Source organism: Herpailurus yagouaroundi, unplaced genomic scaffold, assembly GCF_014898765.1.
Source record: "Herpailurus yagouaroundi ecotype Mexico unplaced genomic scaffold, PumYag 195, whole genome shotgun sequence".
In the NCBI taxonomy this organism is placed as follows: Eukaryota; Metazoa; Chordata; class Mammalia; order Carnivora; family Felidae; genus Herpailurus; species Herpailurus yagouaroundi.
Genome location: NW_024412426.1, coordinates 2,945,490 through 2,965,314, shown reverse-complemented (window position 1 = coordinate 2,965,314; position 19,825 = coordinate 2,945,490). Strand labels below are relative to the sequence as shown.

General features: G+C 42.2%; 1 protein-coding gene across 4 annotated transcripts in view; it reads left to right on the top strand.

Moving 5' to 3' along the window:
- Positions 1-19,825, top strand: part of KCNH1 (potassium voltage-gated channel subfamily H member 1) — a 382,684-nt gene that overhangs the window by 121,650 nt on the left and 241,209 nt on the right. For all 4 annotated transcript variants that reach the window (XM_040446362.1, XM_040446361.1, XM_040446363.1 and 1 more), the window contains one exon: positions 18,737-19,166. In XM_040446362.1, coding sequence (XP_040302296.1) covers positions 18,737-19,166 — 430 coding nt within the window. The remainder of the gene's footprint in view (positions 1-18,736; positions 19,167-19,825) is intronic.

Here is a 19,825-nt window from a genome sequence, read left to right as displayed (position 1 = left end):
ATATATATATATATATATATATATATATATATATATATATTTGAAGGTGTTGCATTCTCAAGGAAGCAATCAGTTTACAGTGCCAACAAATGGGTTTTTGTGTAGAAGAGAGTAATTTGATAAAAATAGTGTAAGGTGATAAAAATGTGGGGATCACATTCAGTCAGAGAACCTAGGGTTGGGGGTGGGGGGCTCTTGCAGAAATCCAAGCCTGAAAGTAAGGGTAGGGTATTAGCCAAAGTTTAGTAAGTAAAGCCATGTTTCTGTCAATAGCTGATCATTTGTTCATTCAGGAATCAATTACTGTGCACCTGCTCTGTGTGAGGACTGTGCTGGAGGTCTCAGGGACATATCGAGGAGAAAGAAAAATGTTCTTTTGCCTAGAAAGGGTTCCTATATGTAGTAAGAGATCAGGATATACAGCAAAAACTTTGTAAAAGGTAGGACACGATGAATGTAATAATAATGGTACAAAATGCTATGGGAATTCAGGAAGAGATTGATCTGGAGCAAGGGTGGGTGGGGTGGAGGAACAGGCAGATTCAGACCAGGATTCCTTGAAGAGCTATTGTTTGAGTTGGTTTTTATTGACTCTAAGTGGAAGTTTTGGGCAGGTGAATGGGAATAGTCCAGGTGGAGTATGCGACACAAATCCAGAGACATGATGCTTTGCTGTTTATTGTGAGATCTCCCTTAGGGCTGTAGTAGATGCTGCAGAGAAGGCAGCGCTGTGGGTTTCTGCATGTAAAGCTGGATGAGTAATACAGGGGTTTCTAAAACCAGGAATGTCTCCATGATTCTCTGCCTCAAAAAACAGTGCCCTAGTTTTGGTCACACAGTGATGCAATGGAGAAGGATTTCTGATTCTGAAACATGGTTTTGCCTCCGGGCTTTTTACTAGGTACGGGCAGGACATCTTGCCCTCCGTGAGGCAGGCTGGTGTGCTTCCAGGACTGGACTGGGTATTCTCTGGCTATTTTCTGGTTGGTGCTCCCTAATCCCCGGGGGCCGGGCGCCCCCCCCCCCGCCAAAGTACAAGCCACACCTCAGGCTACCAGGAATGTGCTTCCAGACCAGTGGGACACATAAAGCCTGACCTTGATGGTATGATTGCATTAAGACATTTTCAGTTATTTTATGAAAACCAACTGGAATAATATTCCTGGAAGAGCTTTGTAAGCTGTTAAGTGCTGGGTGGGTGCTACGTAGTCATTCGTTCACCGAATCATTATGGAGGGCCTGCTCCAATGTTCTAGGTGCTGAGGATACAGCAGTGCCCCTCGGCTTTGTGTATATATTCTAGTATGTGGGGCAATCAACAAACAAAATGTAAAGCCTATAGTATGTTAAATCTGATAACTACTCTGGAGAAAAATGAAATAAGGAAGGTAGACAGGATGGGTATGTTGGGCTGGGCATCGTGAGGGGTATCAGAGGGGCATCAGAGAAGGTGTTGTTTGAGAAGGTAACATTTGGGAAATGGCCTCTTGGTGAATGAGGGATATTGGGGGTGTTGGGGTCCCCGGCAAAGGAAAAGCAAGCACGGAGGCTCTGAGGTGTGAGCCTACCTGACATGCCTGAGGAACAACAAAAGTTCTCTGTGACTTAAGGTGAGGGCAGTGGTAGGAAATAAGGGTGGAGATGTCCTGAAGCAGGAGAGAGAGCAGTGCAGAATATGTGGGTCTTGAGGCCACTATGAGGACTTCAGCTTTTGTCCAGAGTGAAAGTCATTGGCAGACCCGTTTAGTATAACTCTCGTCCCTGCCCTGTCCTCCCAGTCACCCTGAGCCAGCCGGCCTGGTTAGAATCCAGCTAGTAACTTAGCTCACTTTGTAATCTTGAGCAAGTTACTTAACCTTTCTGTGCCTCAGTTTCTCCTCTGTAAAATGGGGAGAATAGTGGTTCCTACCTTATAGGATTTATGAGAATTAAATGAGCTTGTGCTTGTAACATGCAGTGCCTGGCATGTGCTAAATGCTGTGCAAGAGTTTGTTAAAAACAAAACATTTTTTAAATTACCACATCCTCAGAGACTCAAAACAGATATTTGTGCACTGATTTATAAGCAGCATTATTCACAGTGGCACAGGGGAAACACCTCAAGGGTGTATCCACAGGTGAATGGAGAAACAAAATGTGGCATAAAACTGCTGCAACCACTATGGAAAACAGTGTGGAGGTTTCTGAAAAAACTTAAAAACAGAACTACCCAGGGCGCCTGGGTGGCTCCATCAATTAAGCATCTGACTCTTGATTTCGGCTCAGGTCATGATCTCAGGGTTCCTGAAATCAAGCCCCATATCGGGCTCAGGGCTGGCAGTGCAGAGCCTGCTTGCGATTCTCTCTCTCCCTCTCTCTCTCTCAAAATAAATAAATAAACTTAAAAAAATAGAACTACCCTATGATCTAACAGTTCCACTCCTGGGTATGTATCTAAAGGAAATGAAAATACTAACTTGAACAGATACCTGCACCCCCATGACCATCGCAGCATTATTTATGACAGCCGAGACACGGAAACAACCTAAGTGTCCGTAGACAGACAAATGGATAAAGGAATTGTGGCACATATATATACAGTGAAATACTGTTCAGCCATTAAAAAAACAGCAAATAACTATCACTTCTGACAACATGGATGGACCTTGAGTGCATTCTGGTAAGTGAAGCAAGTCACACAGAGAAAAATAAGTATTGTATGATATCACTTACATGTGGAATCTTAAACAAAGGTGTAAAAACCCAGCCTCATGGAAAAAAAATACTAGATTTGTGGTTACCAGAAGTGGGGCTTGGGGGAGGGGGAACAGGAGGAAGGTGGCCAAAAGGCACAGACTTGTAGTTATAAGGTATGTACAACATGATGGCTATAGCTAGCACTGCTGTATAAGGTATAGGAAAGTCGCTAAGAGAATAAATCCTAAGAGTTTTTATCACAAGGAAAAAAATTTTTAATCTATATGAGATGATGGATATATTTTCTTTAAAGTACAGATATACACATTTATTTATTTATTTTTATTATGAAATTTATTGTCAAATTGGTTTCCATACAACACCCAGTGCTCATCCCAACAGGTGCCCTCCTCAATACCTATCACCCACCCATCCCTCCCTTCCACCCCCCATACCCCCCAAAAAAAATGGTTAGAGAGGGAGGGAGCCAAAACATAAGAGACTCCTAAAAGCTGAGAACAAACTGAGATAATGGATATTAACCAGACTTACCGTGGCCATCATTTCATGGTACCAAAGCAAGACAGATCATCATGCTCTACACCCTAAACTTATACAGTGCTGAATGTCAACTATGTCTCTGTAAAACTGGGGCGGGGGTGGGGGGAAGTGGGTTATATACACACAATGGAATATTATTCATCCATAGAAAGGAATGAAATTCTGACACATGTTACAGCTCTGCGATCCCTGGGGTCCCAAAGTTCTGTGATGCCGGGACTCCTGAGCCGAGGCTCATGTCCTCAGCCCTCCGTGTACATCTGGGCCATTCTGCAGTCCCATCCTTTGGCAGCCTCCTCTGGCCATCTGCTTTGTGGTCTGGGGCGCTGCGGCTCTGTCTGCATGGAGGGCTTTGCAGCTGAGAGCTCTGTTCTGTACAAAGACGGGTCTGTGTCCTCGTGCCACCAGGAAGGGATTTTAATTATTTAAAAAAAATTTTTTTTTCAACGTTTATTTATTTTTGGGACTGAGAGAGACAGAGCATGAACGGGGGAGGGGCAGAGAGAGAGAGGGAGACACAGAATCGGAAACAGGCTCCAGGCTCTGAGCCATCAGCCCAGAGCCTGACGCGGGGCTCGAACTCACGGACCGCGAGATCGTGACCTGGCTGAAGTCGGACGCTTAACCGACTGCGCCACCCAGGCGCCCCAAGGGATTTTAATTTTTGTCTGTAAGTGCATCATGACTTTAAAAACCATTTGTACATAATGCCACCACTACCAGCAGCACTCATTTGTAGAGCTTTTGATTTTAACTTTCTAACAGATGCCCCCGTGAATTATTTTGCTGTAGCCTCATTATAATTCTGTGAACCAGGTGAGGGTTGAGAGCCCTTCAGAAGAGCCCCAGCTTGGCCATTGGCCTTTGGGTCAGCCTGTCCCCCCTCTCTGGGCCTCAGAGGCCTCATCTGGGGTAGGGCTGAGAGTCTTGGGAGTCTCTTAGTGCCCATTTTGTTTCACATCTGAGGTGAAGTAATTGGAATAATCAATAGCTTGCTGTTGATCATATAGCCAGCTTGCTGTCCCTGGACCTGTTATGTGTGGGAAACCCACATCAATGGAGTCCCCGTGGAACATACATGAGGTGCTGCCCTGGGAAGTCCTAGGATGCCATCCCTCCTGTCTGCAGGTCACCTTGCAAGAGTCCAGGATCCTTAGTCTGTCCAAAGACAGCATGGTCCAAGTCTAAGCTTTTCCATGGTATTGGTCTTTAGGCATTGGTCTTTAGGTATTGGTCTTTAGGAGCATCATCTTTTTATCCTAGTACTGCTTTTGTTTGTTGCTTTTTCATTCTGCTGCTTGCCGTACATACACACAGCCTACCCACTGCTTGAAGAGAAGGTGGGAATCATCCGTCTCTCCTACTATGGCCAGCTTGGCTTTGGGGGAGGACTTCCCGAGTGAATGGAGGAGAATAGTAAGCTGGTTATGTCTTTGGAACAGCCATTGAAGGGTCTGATTTCATTGTTTGTTTTTAAAAATCTGATTGTAATCAACATACATCATCCTTTGTGGCTCTTATCCATCAGTTCATAAAAAATGCATACATTCACATAAAATGGGGAGAATTAAATTGTTTATCCTATAGAATAGTTATAAGAATTAAGTGAGTTGGTATATATAAGGCTAAGAGTTAGGGTAGCTTGCCATATTGCAGATGCTTAGTAAATCATGGCTGTGATTGTTTGCTGTTACTTAGCAGGAAGCAGGATGGGGTTGACTGGTCAGGGTTTCCATTGAAATAAATTCTAAGTAGCATGTTTGTTATTTTAATAATTTCTAATCATGGTAGTCATAGAAGTGATAGATCTTTTAAAGTGAGTTTAGAAATCCAATATATACCTAGGTATATATTGTATTCTGTTAGTTTTCTAGGTATCCTTGGCCTTTCTGGTCCTTATGAAGTGAGCCCAACTTTCACGTACCCCTGGAACTCTGCATGTCCGGAAATACAAAGCCAGGACACCTGCCTGCTTTCCTTCACCTTATGTGGTGATTTGGGCAAATGCACTTGACTGGTTGATCTCAGCTTTTCAGGGAGGGGCCATTATTTTACCTCTTTATTAATTCTCACTTAGTGGTGACTTCTTTCTGCATTGCAGATCTTTTTCTTTTTTACTGAGAGCAGAGAGTTTCTCCCCTTTGTGACTCTCTCTCTTTCTCTCTTTTTTTTTTTTTGGCTGGATTTTTATAGCTGAAGGGGAGCAAGGTGACCACCTCTCAAATAACTACAAATACTTTTGTGAACATTAACCCTGTGTAAATGCATTTCCCCCACTTGACAGGTGATGAAATGAAGTTCAGAAAGGTTGGGTGACCCGCTGGGGTCATGGAGGTAGTAAGAAGCATACCAGAGGCAAAGGCCTGGTTCCAAGCCCAAGTCCCACACGTGGCTTTGGGTGTGCAGATGCTTTGGGACTTCTCATGGTGGCCTTTTTTTTTTCTTTCCTAATGAGAAGACAATTTCTCTTCTCTATGGCTTCTCTTAGTCTCAAAAGTTGTAGTTACTGATTATTTTAACCATATAGAATGGTGACTATTCTTACTTCTGCCTGCTTCCAGAAAGTTTAAAACTCTGTATTTACCAGAGGCCTCTTAAAGGAGCCATAATTTTTCCTTAGAACATTCCTACAGAGACTTATCCTCGGAGGACCAGATGGCAGGAGGGTAGAACTCTGTGTATGCGAGTTGCTTCACAGAATGAAAGAGTCTAGAATGATTAGTGGTCCTATCACTGTTCACTGGTAAGGCTGCAAAGAAGAATAGCCCTCAAGGGCTTTAAATTTTTTGTGAAGATGGGGCACAATTAAAACCATGAATAACATTAGGGGTGCCTGAGTGGCTCAGTCAGTTAAGTGTTTGGCTTCAGCTCAGGTCATGATCTTGAGGTCCTTGAGTTTGAGCCCTGCGTCGGGCTCTGTGCTGACAGCTCAGAGCATGGAGCCTGCTTCAGATTCTGTGTCTCTCTCTCTCTGCCCCTCCCTCTCTGCCCCTCCCTCTCTGCCCCTCCCCCATTTGTGCTCTGTCTCTCAAAAATAAATAAAATGTTAAAACCCATGAATATTAGAAGTAAAGCACTGACAGTACATTAGCTCTGAGAATTTAAAATCAGATTAGTCTAAAGCAAATTAAAGGCTAATTAATTAATGACTAATAGTAGTGGGTAATAAGGGGGTCCTTATTACCCTTAACCTACAGGTCCCTTAAGTTACGACCATGCAGTCTTCCTGAGAGTCTTCTGTTTCTCCCTGTCCCTTTCTCAGTACCCAGTATGTCAGTCACACACTGTGTCCTGGGGCTAAGCCAACCCCCATGGCCGCTCCAGGCACCATGCTTTGATGTCCCCCGTGGTCCCTCAGAAGTGGCACCCAGTGCTGTTTGCCCATTTCAGCGAGCTAGTCCTCGAGCACTGGGGACACCTTGCACCCGCCCCAGTTCTCACAGATACAACCCAGGTGGCCGGGCTGCTGGCCTGCAGCTTGCTGTATACCAGGATCCCAGATTCTGGGGCGCATTTTACACGTCCAAACCAGCTGCTTGAGCCTTCCTTCCTCACCACCCCGCCGGAGGCCTCAAGGCCATACCACAAATTCCAGTGTTTGTCAGGAAACATTTAAGGGCTCCTTTATAGTGTCTGGGGACTTCCACCTTCTGATTGGAAGCTTTGTTTTGGGTGACAGTGAAGCAGAAGTGGATTATGTCTGAGGAAGGAGGGAGAGTGGTTTTAATTTTTTTATTTTTATTCTTTTAAATCTTTTTATTTATTTTTGAGAGAGTGAGCACAAACGGAGGAGGGGTGGAGAGAGGGGGACAGGGGATCCAAAGCAGGCTGTGTACTGACAGCACGTATCCCAACGTGGGACTCAAACTCACCAACTGTGAGATCCTGACCTGAGCCGAAGTCAGAGGCTTAACTGACTGAGCCACCCAGGTGCCCCAGGAGTGTGTTATTTATTTATCTATTTATTTAAAATAGTTTTATTTATTTTTGAGACAGAGAGATACAGAGCATGAGCAGGGGAGGGGCAGAGAGAGAGGGAGACACAGAATCCAAAGCAGGCTCTAGGCTCTGAGCTGTCAGCACAGAGCCGACGTGGGGCTCAAACTCACGGACCGTGAGATCATGACCTGAGCTGAAGTTGGACGCTCAATTGACTGAGCCACCCAGGCACCCCAGGAGTGTGTTTTTTAAAGCCAAATTAGACTGCATGGGGAATGATCTCCACCTCCCTCACCATTAAAGAAAGTGTTATCACATGTAGTCAGGAGGTCACAGCTGCATGCTCACATGCTACTCTTTGAGGCTATGCTTTTATAATGTCAGCGCTGTTCCATATCAAGAGTTCTGGCCAAGCAGGGATACATGCCCTCCTTAGTCCTCAGTGCCCCACATTTCTATGTACACAGCCCTCAAGAAAGTCACTGGATTTTCACCTACACCAGGCCCTAATGTGGTGTTGGCTCTGAGAATTTAAAATCAGATTAGGCTAAAGCAAATTAAGGGCTAATTAATGAATGACTAAGTTCTGCAGAAATGTCAGAGCTGCAGGTACAACATGTATTTATTGCCTCTTTTGGTAGGAGAGAAAGTATAATCTAGGCTACTTGGATTCACTTCACTTCCTTGGAAGAAGAAAACCTGAGATAAGTATTCTGAGAAAGACCAAAACATGGCTTGACAAAACCAGATTCTCTATTCTGTATACATAGGATTTTATTTGACCAGTGACAGCTTTCAATTTTCGGTGCCTCTAGGAAGAAAAAGAGCCGATGGTTTTAATATCACAACTGAATACACAGTTTATTTCAAGGTTTGAATTGTCAACAAAAGGAACGTGAATGGTTTCAAGTGATTTTTCTAAACTTCCCTCAATGATTGTTTTCTGTGGAATCTGCAGATATGTCTTTTGGATACATTCTTGGATTAAACAAAAGGAGGGTTGCAGGCTATCCCATTTCTGGTTAGAAGGCTCCCGTTAAACTCAGTAACCACATCCTCCTCCTGAGTATGGTCCATAGACCTGGTAAGTAGAAACCATTCCCTTCATGCACAGCCACAGCCCTTGTGGTAGTTCAGCCTTTATGGTGGAAGCTGACCTGTGTTTGCTGCTGCACTGTGGTCATTTATAAGCTATTTCCTCTGTGTCCCCATGGTAGGCATCATGAGGACAGGGTGTTCTGTGTTTGTTTTTGTGCCACTGGTGGCTCTTGGCTGTATCTTCCTGCACTAGGTTTTCAGGAAGTGATTGTTGAATTAAACACGCCTAAAGTGAAATGTTGAAGCAATGAAAGGGAAGCAAATTATATTTAAGCTTCAGTGAGTAACTTCCAATAAGATCTGGTAAGCCAATTTATTGCTTGTAGTTGAGATGGGTCTGTAGTGCCCAGAGTGGTGGGATCATCGTGGAACATTTCTTCTTAAAGTCATATATGTTGTTGTTCTTGTTGTTGTTTTAAGTTTGTTTATTTATTTTGAGAGAGAGAGAGAGAGCACGCATGAGCAAGCAGGAGAGGGGCAAAGACAGAGGGGGAGAGAGAGAATCCGGATTCAAGCAGGCTCCACGCTGTCAGCCCGGAGCCCCATGTGGCACTCAGTCTTGCTAGATCATGACCCGAGCTGACATCAACAGTTGGATGTTTGATTGAATCAGCCACCCAGGCCCCAAAATCATCTCTGTTTTTAAAACAGACAACAAACAAACCAAGCTCTGTTAATAAAGTTGTAAATCCTCACACCAGACCACTAGTTTTGCGACCCTCATAAGTTCTTGTCGTAAGGAAGCATCAGTGTACGTTTCGGTTAATAAACGTGTATTGAACAACTGTGAGGAGCTAGCACTTTAAAGATGGCAACTTAGAGCAAGGAGTTAAGGGCATCCACTTAGAAGTCAGTTGATCAGCCTTCTAATTCTAGCTCCACCACTTTTTACCTGTGTGATACTGGACAAATGAAAACAGTTTCTTCATCTGTGCATTGGGTATATAATATACTTACCTCCCAAAGTTGTGAGGATTAAGTGAGGCAATCCTTGCAAAGTCCTTAGTGTGCCTGGCACTTAGTAAGGACTCAACCAATGTTAATTAGTACTCTTACTGAAGGTGTGCTTCCTGACCTCAAAGGGCTGTCAGCCTAATATAAAGACATTGTGACATTCCTGCCTCAGGACATTTGTACCTGCTGATCCTTCTATCCGGAACATGTGTCCCTTAGATACTCTCTGGTCCACATTCTCATCTCCACTGGGCCTTTACTTAAATGCCAAGATCTCAGGGAAGTTTTCCTTCACAACCCTATTTGATGCTGAACATCACCCCCTTTTCCTGTTACTTTTTATATTCATTTACCACTTAATTTTTCATCTTTTTTTTCTTATAACATACCATTTATTTTATTTATTTATTCTATTGTCTATCTTTCCGAATTGAATTCCAGAAAGGTGAGGATTTTGGTCTAGTTGGCCGCTGATCTGTTATTAGTGATGGAAATCATGTGTGCCCCATATTAAAGTGCTCAATAAGTGTTTGTTGAAAGAATGAATCAAGGACTAGTCATGGGAACCTAGAAGAGGGCATGTTGAACTCTGCCTGTGCGTATCGGGGAGCATCACAGAGAGATGATGCTCTGTTGAGTCTTAGGCTAGCCATTCTTGACCTTTTTTCTGCTAACACTGTCAAAGATTTTGGAGGCTGAGAAGTCCCATAAGCTGCCATCTGCAAGCTAGAAACCCAGGGGAGGTGGGGGTGTAAGGTCTAGTGTGAGTGCAGGAGAAGATTTGATGTCCCAGCTTGAAAACAGTCAGGCAGGGAGTGTGAATTCTCCCTTACCCAACTTTTTGTTTCATTCAGGCCTTCAGTAGATTGGAGGGGGCCCCTCACACTAGGGAGGTCAGTCCGTTTTATTCAGTGTATGGATTCAAATGTTAATCTCACTCCAGAAACGTCCTCACCGACTCACCCAGCATAATGTTTGACCAAATATATGGACACCCTGTGTCCCAGTCATATTGAGACAGAAAATTAACCATCACAGCCACACACAGAGGATTCGTTTTCTGTGTGTGACATCTGATTCACAGTTTCGAGGGTGCTACTGTACCTACACCCCTTTCTCTATAGGTCAGCAAAGCAGATGGGAACTCAGATGAGAGAATAGTACTATTATTGGAATAAGTTTGGATTCACTCTAACACTTATTTTAAAAGGCAAATGTCTTGTATACTTGCTAAGGATATATGACTCATCCTGTCACTGGGGTGGTGAGAAAGGTCTTTAAGAATGGGTGTTTCCTAGGCAGACAGCCAGGGAAATAGTGTTTGAGACAGAGGGAATGGTACATGCGAAGGCATGAAGCCACAGCGTGATTGTTGAACCAGAAATAATTTGATATGACTAAAACAGAAGGTGCCTGGAAAGGAGGCAGTGTGAGGCAAAGCTGTTGGGGGACCAAATTACAAAGGATTTTGTTTGCTAAAGAAATGGAATTTTATCTAGAAGGCAGTGGGAGCCATTGAGGGGCTCTAAGCAGGGTTGTGTCACATTTTTTTAAAGTTTATTTTTATTTATTTTGAGAGAGATATACAGAGCAAGTGGGGAAGGGCAGAGAGAGAGGGAGTACCAAGCAGGCTACGTGCTGTCAGCACAAAGCCCAATATGGAGCTTAAACTCACAAACTGTGAGATCATGACCTGAACCAAAATTAAGAGTAGGACACTTAACCAACAGAGCCACCCAGGTACCCCTAAATTATATTTAATTGTTTTTATAACTTGATTTTTTAAAAATTTGAAAAAATATAATTTACATGGTATAACATTCAAAAGGGTATATACAGTAAAGAATCTCCCTCCCTGGGACAGTCAGTGTTTTCAGTATCTTATCTTTACTTCCAGAGATGTTATATGCATAGACAAGAAAATATGCTTATTTTCTATTTTTATACAAATGGCAGCAAAATTATTCATTGGAATACTGATGTACCTTAATATCACCTCTTTAAAAAGAACATTTAGTTAAGAAAAGTTTGTATAGCCAACTGAGAAGATAACACCTAGTTTTCTACTTGGGAGACTGTAGACCTAGGACACATTCTCCACATTGGGTTGTAGGAGATGGGCTGAAGGCTACATGTGTCAAACTCAAGAACTCATGGGATGTCCCAGTGAAAAGCTCATAGGGGTCTTACAGTCGGGAGAAAAGTCTAGTTTGGAAGCATGGACTTATAGGTTATTAATGTATAGATGTGGTGGTTAAAGCCATGTTAATGGATTCAGCTGTCAGGGAAAGGGGTAGGTGGAGAAGAGAAAAAGGCCCAGAGCAATGCCTTTTTAATAATTATTAAATGTCTAATATTAGATATCTAATTAGGAATAGAGTTATTGTGGGAATCAAGGGAGAACAATCCCTTCCACATGGTTTACTCGGGGTTCAAGTCTGGCAAATATAAGGGAAAAAAGTTTATTGAAAGGTTGTTAGGTACTCACAGAATTTTTGGGAAGACCCAGAAGATATTTGGAGGCTATCTGGCAAAATCATATTCTAGAACTGGTGCTGTGAATATGCCACTGCTGCTATTGGACGTGGACTTGCAATGTGCAGGATCGATAACCACCATCACTGGACCCTGGGCACCAATTCCAGAACCACCACCTGCTACCTCTGGGAATGGGTGATGCTGCCATGCTCTTGCAAAAGGGGTCCTGCACAGTTCTCCATTAGATACTATTCAGTGATGGGGGTGGGTGTCTCTGGTGGTAGATTCTAGGTCATGTGCCCACACTTTAGCTGCAGCAAGGGTTGGAGAAAGAAGATTTGTGATCTTCAGCTTCTGGGGTGTGAAACAAGTTCTACTTTGTAAGGTGGTGATTCCTTAAATTCAGGAAGACAGGTTAGACACTGTGTGGCCATGAATAATGTTAAATGTCCATTACAGATGTCAATTGCTGTAGGGTATAACAATTAGAAGGTAACTGGTGATCTTCAAGATAGTAAATTTCTGACAAGTGGTGGGAATGGATGTCTGAATGCAGTGGATTGAGAAATGAGGGGGAAATGAGGAAATTGAGCCATTGTGTGTTGATTATGGTTAGAAGGAAGGGATATTAGGAAGGGGAGGGGAGTTATTATATCTGGAAAGGTGTGTAGGTCTTGAAACAGTGGTATGATCTAGTCTAAGAGAAATTAGTCTTTGAAAGGGAGGTTTGAAGACAAAGAGAAGAGAGAGAAGTGTGGATAGTTGATGGAATGATGCCTGTGAGCAGGTGGAGGAATAGGCTTTGGTGCAGTGTGGAAGGACGTGCCAAAGCACATACTTGTATTTGTGGAGATGGGATGTAGAGGGAGAGTTGATACTAACAGCCTCTACTTTCTCTGTGTGTGGGGAGATAATGTTGGCTTAGAATGAGAATGGCACAGGTCAGGTGGGGTCTTGAAAAGAGTAGTGAAGATTTGGAATATCTTTTGGTGTGAAGGGGAGAAAGGGTTGTTCAAGGAAGAGAAAAAGGATGGGTTAGGAAAATCGAGGGACCCAAATGAGAATGGAAATGATAGCTAGGCCCCCGCTGTTGGATCCCATGCAGCACCAGATTTGGCAGGAGGGCAAGAAGAGAGCTTTTTGGTTGGTAGGGAGATGGAAGTGATGGAAGTGATGTAACAGGGTCTAGTATGATGGGAAAAGAAGTGAAATCTAGAGAGTTGATGGTTGGAAAAGATACAGATATCAAAGAGAAGCCAAAGAGTAGATTGGGTTGGATGGGGATAAAGGAGAGAGTGGAGAAACAGAAGGAAGCATGTAATCATCATGTTGAATGCTGGGTGTGTAAGATTTCAGAGAGGGAGTGGTTTCCAATGATGACTAGGCTCAGAATGTGAAGAGGAGGTGAAGGTCACTGGGAATAGAGAGGCTGGAGTGTTGAATAATTTTTCTTCATGGACATTGAAGGTTCCCAGGCTGATAGCAGGAGATAGGCTGAAAATCCAGGTGCAGAGATTTAAGGGATGAAAGGACAAAGTTGATAAGTGGGATAATTAGTGAAAGATTAAGTTAAATTATGGCATATTTGTAAGCATTCAACAGATGGTAGCCATCAATAATCAGATGGCTGTAATGAGGAGGTGTTTTTGCTAGATGGCATGAATCTTAAAGGAGGGGATTTTGTTTTGTTTTGTTTTATTTTTTTTGAGTGCCAGCCAACTCTTGTTTGGAAGATGGAAGTGTGGAGATTGAAAATTCCCTGCTCTGAACTCCAGGATGTAAGGGAAAAGGAGGGTGCTCAGGGAGAACTGGCTTCAACTAAAGCAAGAAGATGGTAGGAAAAATCCAGGAGGTTGTTGAGGCTGGGAGTGTTTTTTTTTTTTAATGTTTATTTATTTGAGAGAGAGGGAGAGGAATGGGGGCAGAGAGAGAGAGAGAGAGAGAGAGAGAGAGAGAGAGAGAGAGAGAGAATCCTAAGCAGGCTCCATGCTGTCAGCCCTGAGCCTGACATGGGGTTGGATCTCCTCAATGATGAGATCATGACCTGAGCCAAAATCAAGAGTCAGATGCTTAACGGACTGAGCCATCCAGGTGTCCCGAGGCTGGGAATGGTTTCCAGAAGACTCGCAGGGAAACATGTGAAGAAGGCCTTTAGCTGCAGGAGATTGCAGGAGGAGAGTAATCATGTGCGGTTGAACGCAATAAAAAAATCAAGTTTGCCTGCAGAATCTGTTATGGATGCCATCATGTCACCACCCCAGGGAAATTATTCAAGGACCTGAAAGACTGGGTAGATCTTTTCAATAGCACATTGTCATTAGTCTGTGACAGTGTTATATCAATACATATGGCAGATGAAAATATGAACCAAAAGTTGATGAATCTGGCTAATTGAGAAAGTAACGTATAGATAGCTCAAGTTAACAAAATGATTTATTTAGTCTGGGTAAATAGGTAAAACTTGATAGTTCACATACTGTCTGAATAAGATAATTGCCAAATGTCCATTTCAATCTGAATTGCATCAATATCACTACAGCTGAGTTTATTGAGGTTTCAGAAGTCTTCCTTGTAGTCATAGTTGTTGGCCTTTGGTGATGAGGATGGCATGGGTTCTCACCATCCCTTCATCCATGTTAGTTCAGCTTGAAAGTCTTGGTTCTTCATAATTTTAAGGTTGTGATAAAGAACTTTCTGGTACAATCTGGAATGTGAGATAGGCTTTCGGATACAAGAAACTCCTGGGGAAATGTGATTCTCTACCATATGGTGCTATCATGTTTTTAGCATACTAAAATTAAAAAAAAAATTTAGAGTATTCTGTTTATCCCATCTAGAACTTGAAGCAAATAAGGAAGAAAAACCACACAAACTAATAGTTTGAAATGATTTTAAATAGCTAGAATTCATGTAATAGCAGACAACTTACACAAAACCGTGTAATAGAGTATCAGCGTATACAGATCAATAACACGATGAGGAAGTGTTTATTTTATATTGTTCTGGAGACCTCTTAAAATGAGAAAGAATTCCTTAATAATCCAAACTCTTCAATTCAATTTAGAAAATGTTTCAGACCTTTTCTGAGAAGCTCCTGGCTTTAGATCCTGTGTAGGTATGTTAATCTTCCAGGGCAGCTATGACAAATTACCACAAACTGAGTGGTTTAATACAATAGAAATTATTCTTCCACAGTTTGGAAACTAGAAATCTGAAGTCAAAGTTTCAATAGGGCTGTGTTCTCTCTGAGGACTCTAGGAGAGAATCTGTTCCATGCCTTTCTCTTAGCTTCTGGTTTTGCTGGTAATCTTTGGCATTCTCTGGCTTGAAGACACATCACTCCAATCTCTGCATTGGTTAAAAAAAAAAAACAAAAAAAACACGTGGTTTTCTCTCTGTGTGTCCAGCTCTTCTCTTTTTATAAGGTCATCAGTTATACTGGATTAAATATGACCTCATCTTAACCACCTATACCTACAACAACCCCTTTCCCAAATAAGGGGTTGTTTCCCAAATAAGGTCACATTCTGAGGTTCTGGGAAAGACATGAATTTGGTGGGGACACTATTTAGCCCAATACAGGAAGCTTCTAAAGTGAATAGCAAATGACTTCTGTCTTCAGGAAGATGTAGCACCTGCTGTGGTTGGGGAAACTACAGGGCCAAGGCAACGTGTTCAGTTGGTAATGGATACAGAATACCGTGGACACATAGAGGGGTGAGCAACTGGTTGTGAGTCCAGGGTAGACATGGAAGGCTTTAGGGTAAAGGCAGTGGCAGACCTGAAGGATAACTAGTATACCGGCTGGTAGAAAGGGAGGAGCAGGGCATTCTGGGCTAAGGGACTAGTCCGAGCAGGCACGGAGCTGGAAGTGTGCATCCACCATGCGGGAAGCTCAAGACGTCTGGGGTGTAAGGCTATAGAAGAGCAGGCCTTTGGGTAGTGTGGTTGCATGTGTTGTGTGGCCATTGGGAGGGGAGGGAGAAGGGAGGAGGGAGCAGAGGGAGATACGAAGGGTCATGGGAGCACAGTCATTCATGTCCATGACTGACTACCAGAATGGCCTCTTAGAGATGTGAAGTGGTTAAGGGGGGAGTTCAAGGAGAAGCTGAATGACCGTTCCTTAGGGAGCTCTAGAAGGCATCCCTGGACTCGGAGGGCTAGACTGGATGACATCTGTTCTCCCTCTCAGCAATCAGGTTCTGTGACTGTGAGATAGAAGTATTGTATCTTGCCTCTTGCACTAGTTACTGTGCTCTTACTTCCTCTCCTCTTTCTTCCTATCAAGCCTCTTCCCCATGCCAGGCACTGCAGCCATAACAGTGAACAGGAAGACAAAGACAGCATCATTTTAATCTTTTCCCTGTGGTATTAGCACAAGGAGTACATAGTAGGTTCTCCTTAAATGTTGCTTTGAATTGAATCTGAATGGGGAAAAATGACAAGGCAGTTTTGCCCTGGGTAATAAGTTCTGCTTCATGGTTGATCTGCTGTTGAAAGATGATCTCAGTAACCTCTTTATGAACAGGTGGAGAGTAGGTGGCTGCTTACATGTGTTTGGTTTCTGAGTCATCAGAAAGGCTCCTTTGCCTCCCAGAATATCTCCTTCATCCAGGCTGTGGGTACTTTTAATTCTACTATTGGAGGTTAGTTTCCCTCTGTTAAAATGCAGATGCCCTCTGGAGAGAGGATATCCATTTACTCTCAGAAGTCGTTTGCACCTTAATGGGGGGGGGGGGGTTCTTGGCCTTTTCTGCATGGCAGGTTTTTGAGGAAAGCACGTGGAGGGAAAAGGGGATCCAGGGGATGAGTACTGGACATGCCAAAAGTAAACTTTGTCAGAGTTAGCAATTTGGATAGCTGACCCTGGGGATGTAGTCTCTTGGCTTAGAAAAATCCATTATTACTTATTTGCTGATGTATGTTGGGCAAGAAGTGCTTATTTCTATTGTAAGTTTTATGGCTCCAAAACTGTTGTTTATTTTTTAAAAGGTGCAATACTAACTAGAATTTAAATAAAAATTTGAAAAAATAAAAATAAAAAAGCCAAACCAAAATAAATAAATAAATAAATAAAGGTGCAATAAATCCCATCTTCCCCACTCTCACCTCAACAAAAGTAATTTGTGTGGCAGCCTGATTTGTGGTCTTTATGGACAAGGCTATGCTACATACAGTTTGTGTGTTCACGTATCAGGGAAGGCTAATAATATCTACTGTACCAAATATCCTCCAGAGTTTTGGTGGCTTGTTTCAGAGGTTTCTTTTTTCATTCACATCATAATATGATTCAGATTGATTGGGAAGGAGAGGGTGTTCCACATAGTCTTTCAGGGACCCGGGCTTCTTCCATGCTGTATGTTCACCATCTTTATTACTTGGCCTCAGGGTCACACTAGCCTCATCTGGAAGGTATGTCAAAGGGAAGAGAAAGCATACTTCCTTTTAACTGCCTTGACCTGGAAATGATACACATTTCACCTCACATCCATTGATGAGAACCAGTCTCAAAGACCCACCGAGATGGGAAGAGGCTGGGAGATGTTCAGGAAGAGGAAGCAGCCTTGGTGAGCCTCTGACAACAGGTCATCAGAAAGCATTTACACATTTTCCTTCTGTCTGTGACATAACCTGACCCTTGGGGGTTGTTATTAAGGGAACAGGGAGCAAGAGAGACTAGCAGTGACCTGGAAACTGTCCAGTGTTTAGAATGGTGAAAAGTCATTCATTCTGCTTGGTGAAGGACATCATCCTGCTGTTGGATTTTTGCTGTGTGAGGGAGACTGCGGTTTGCAAAGAGATGTCTCTATTTCGTTTGCTTGTTTATTTCCTTTTTCATGGAAGTAGGAAAAGCTATAGGAATTTGGGGATTTTGAATGCAGTGGCTTCTATAATGTTACATTTCCTCTAGTCCACTTCCCTCATTGGGATGAGAGAGGCAATTGTCTGGATGAGAGAGGCAATTGACTTGTCCAAATTCATATAGCAAGTTAGTGGTTTACTTCAGTCTCAGACCTGTTTTCCAGATTTCTACTCTGGTGTTCTTTCCACTACTGCTATTCCCTTGGAGAACCACTATTTGGAGACTAGACATGCGCTGCCAGGGTCCACAGGATGATAGGAGGCTTGATCAGGTGAAATTGGAAGCTTCCTTGTAGCTTGGAGATTCCTTGATTGTGTTTGAATATATGGTGTCTGATTGTATAATCCCTGGCCTGATGGGAGTGATGTAGTTTCCAAGAATTTGTAACTCTCCTGAGAAAACAGAATCTTAGCTTTTTATTCTTCTCATTGTGTCTTTAATACTTTTTTATCTTTTTAAAACTGTTTGTTTTTTAAATACATATTTTTTCTAACTGTAAAAGTAACAATTTCAATTTTAGAAATTAAGTAAGTATATTTAGATGTAACAAAAATATATACAAATATAACAAAAAATATTCTGTAATTCCATAACTCAACAATGCAGCAGTAACAACTATTAATATCTTACTTTTCTATGTGTGTTCCCTAGCCATTTATTGAATAAATAAATACTTGTACACTTATGTACAGTATAATTAGAATGAAATATTATACAATATGAAATAAATATTATACAACTCTTAAAATATTTCATATTACTTAATATGAAATATTATATAACCCTTAAAATTGTTTTAAAATAGTAGTGGTATGAAATATGCTCATATATATTTGTATACTTATCATAATATAATTAGAATAAAAACCTAATTTTATTTGTCTTGCTTGTCTTTTTTTTTATCTGCTTTTTAATGGAAGTGGGAAAAAGCAAATGGAAATTCATATACCTTGGAATAAAACTCAAATTTTATCATGCATAACTGTACCAATATGTATGAGCATTTCTCCATATCATGACTTACATTAAAACATTTTTTAAAGGGTTGCACAATATTTCATCTTGTGGAAATATACCGTGCTGAAGGAAACAGCCCAGGCAGGGAGGAGGGAAGGAGTAGTAGTATCTTTGGTTCTTGGCCCTCATGCTCTGCTCCTCTTCTCCCAGGGCATCAGCAGCCTATTCAGCTCACTGAAGGTTGTCCGGCTGCTACGTCTTGGGCGAGTGGCCCGTAAGCTGGACCACTACATTGAATACGGAGCCGCTGTGCTGGTGCTGCTGGTGTGTGTGTTTGGGCTGGCTGCTCACTGGATGGCCTGCATCTGGTACAGCATTGGGGACTACGAGATCTTTGATGAAGACACCAAGACCATCCGCAACAACAGCTGGCTCTACCAACTGGCAATGGACATTGGCACCCCTTACCAGTTTAATGGATCTGGCTCAGGGAAGTGGGAAGGTGGTCCCAGCAAGAATTCCGTCTACATCTCCTCGTTGTATTTCACTATGACCAGCCTTACCAGCGTGGGCTTTGGAAACATTGCCCCATCCACAGACATCGAGAAAATCTTTGCAGTGGCCATCATGATGATTGGCTGTAAGTATGACAGTTGCTGGGGCTGGGTGGGGGATGGGCAGGGGACATCCTGTTTCACCATAACTTCTATTGGTTGGAAATAGGGTGATGGCTACAATGCTCACAGGATCAGGGTGTAATGACTTAAAACAAGCCACATTCTGTTCTTTTTTTTTTTTTTTTAGGTGAGCTTTAAAGTTTTCCTGATAATTAAAGCATTGCATGTTTGCTGCAAAGATATTTAGAAAATATTAAAGGGCACATGTAGAAAATCGAGACCAATGAAATTCTACTTCTCAGAGATAACTACTATTACCTAATAAAGTTAGAATGAAATCATCATATACAACTTGGTAACCTGCTTGCTCATAGAACAGTGAATTGTGAAAAGTCTTTCCACGTCTGTTTAAATACAGCTCTAGGCCTGCATAGTCCCTTATGGTACCAGAGAAAGAATATATGGAAAAAAAGAATGTTAGCTATCTCATTAATTATCTTTTATATTTATTATATGTCAAAATGATATTTTTATATAGGGGGTTAAATAAAATATCCCATTATAATTAATTTCATATTTCTTTTGGATATTTTTAATGAAAAATTTAATTTAATGCTCCTAGGAATTTTTTTAATTTTTTTTAAATATGAAATTTATTGTCAAATTGGTTTCCATACAACAC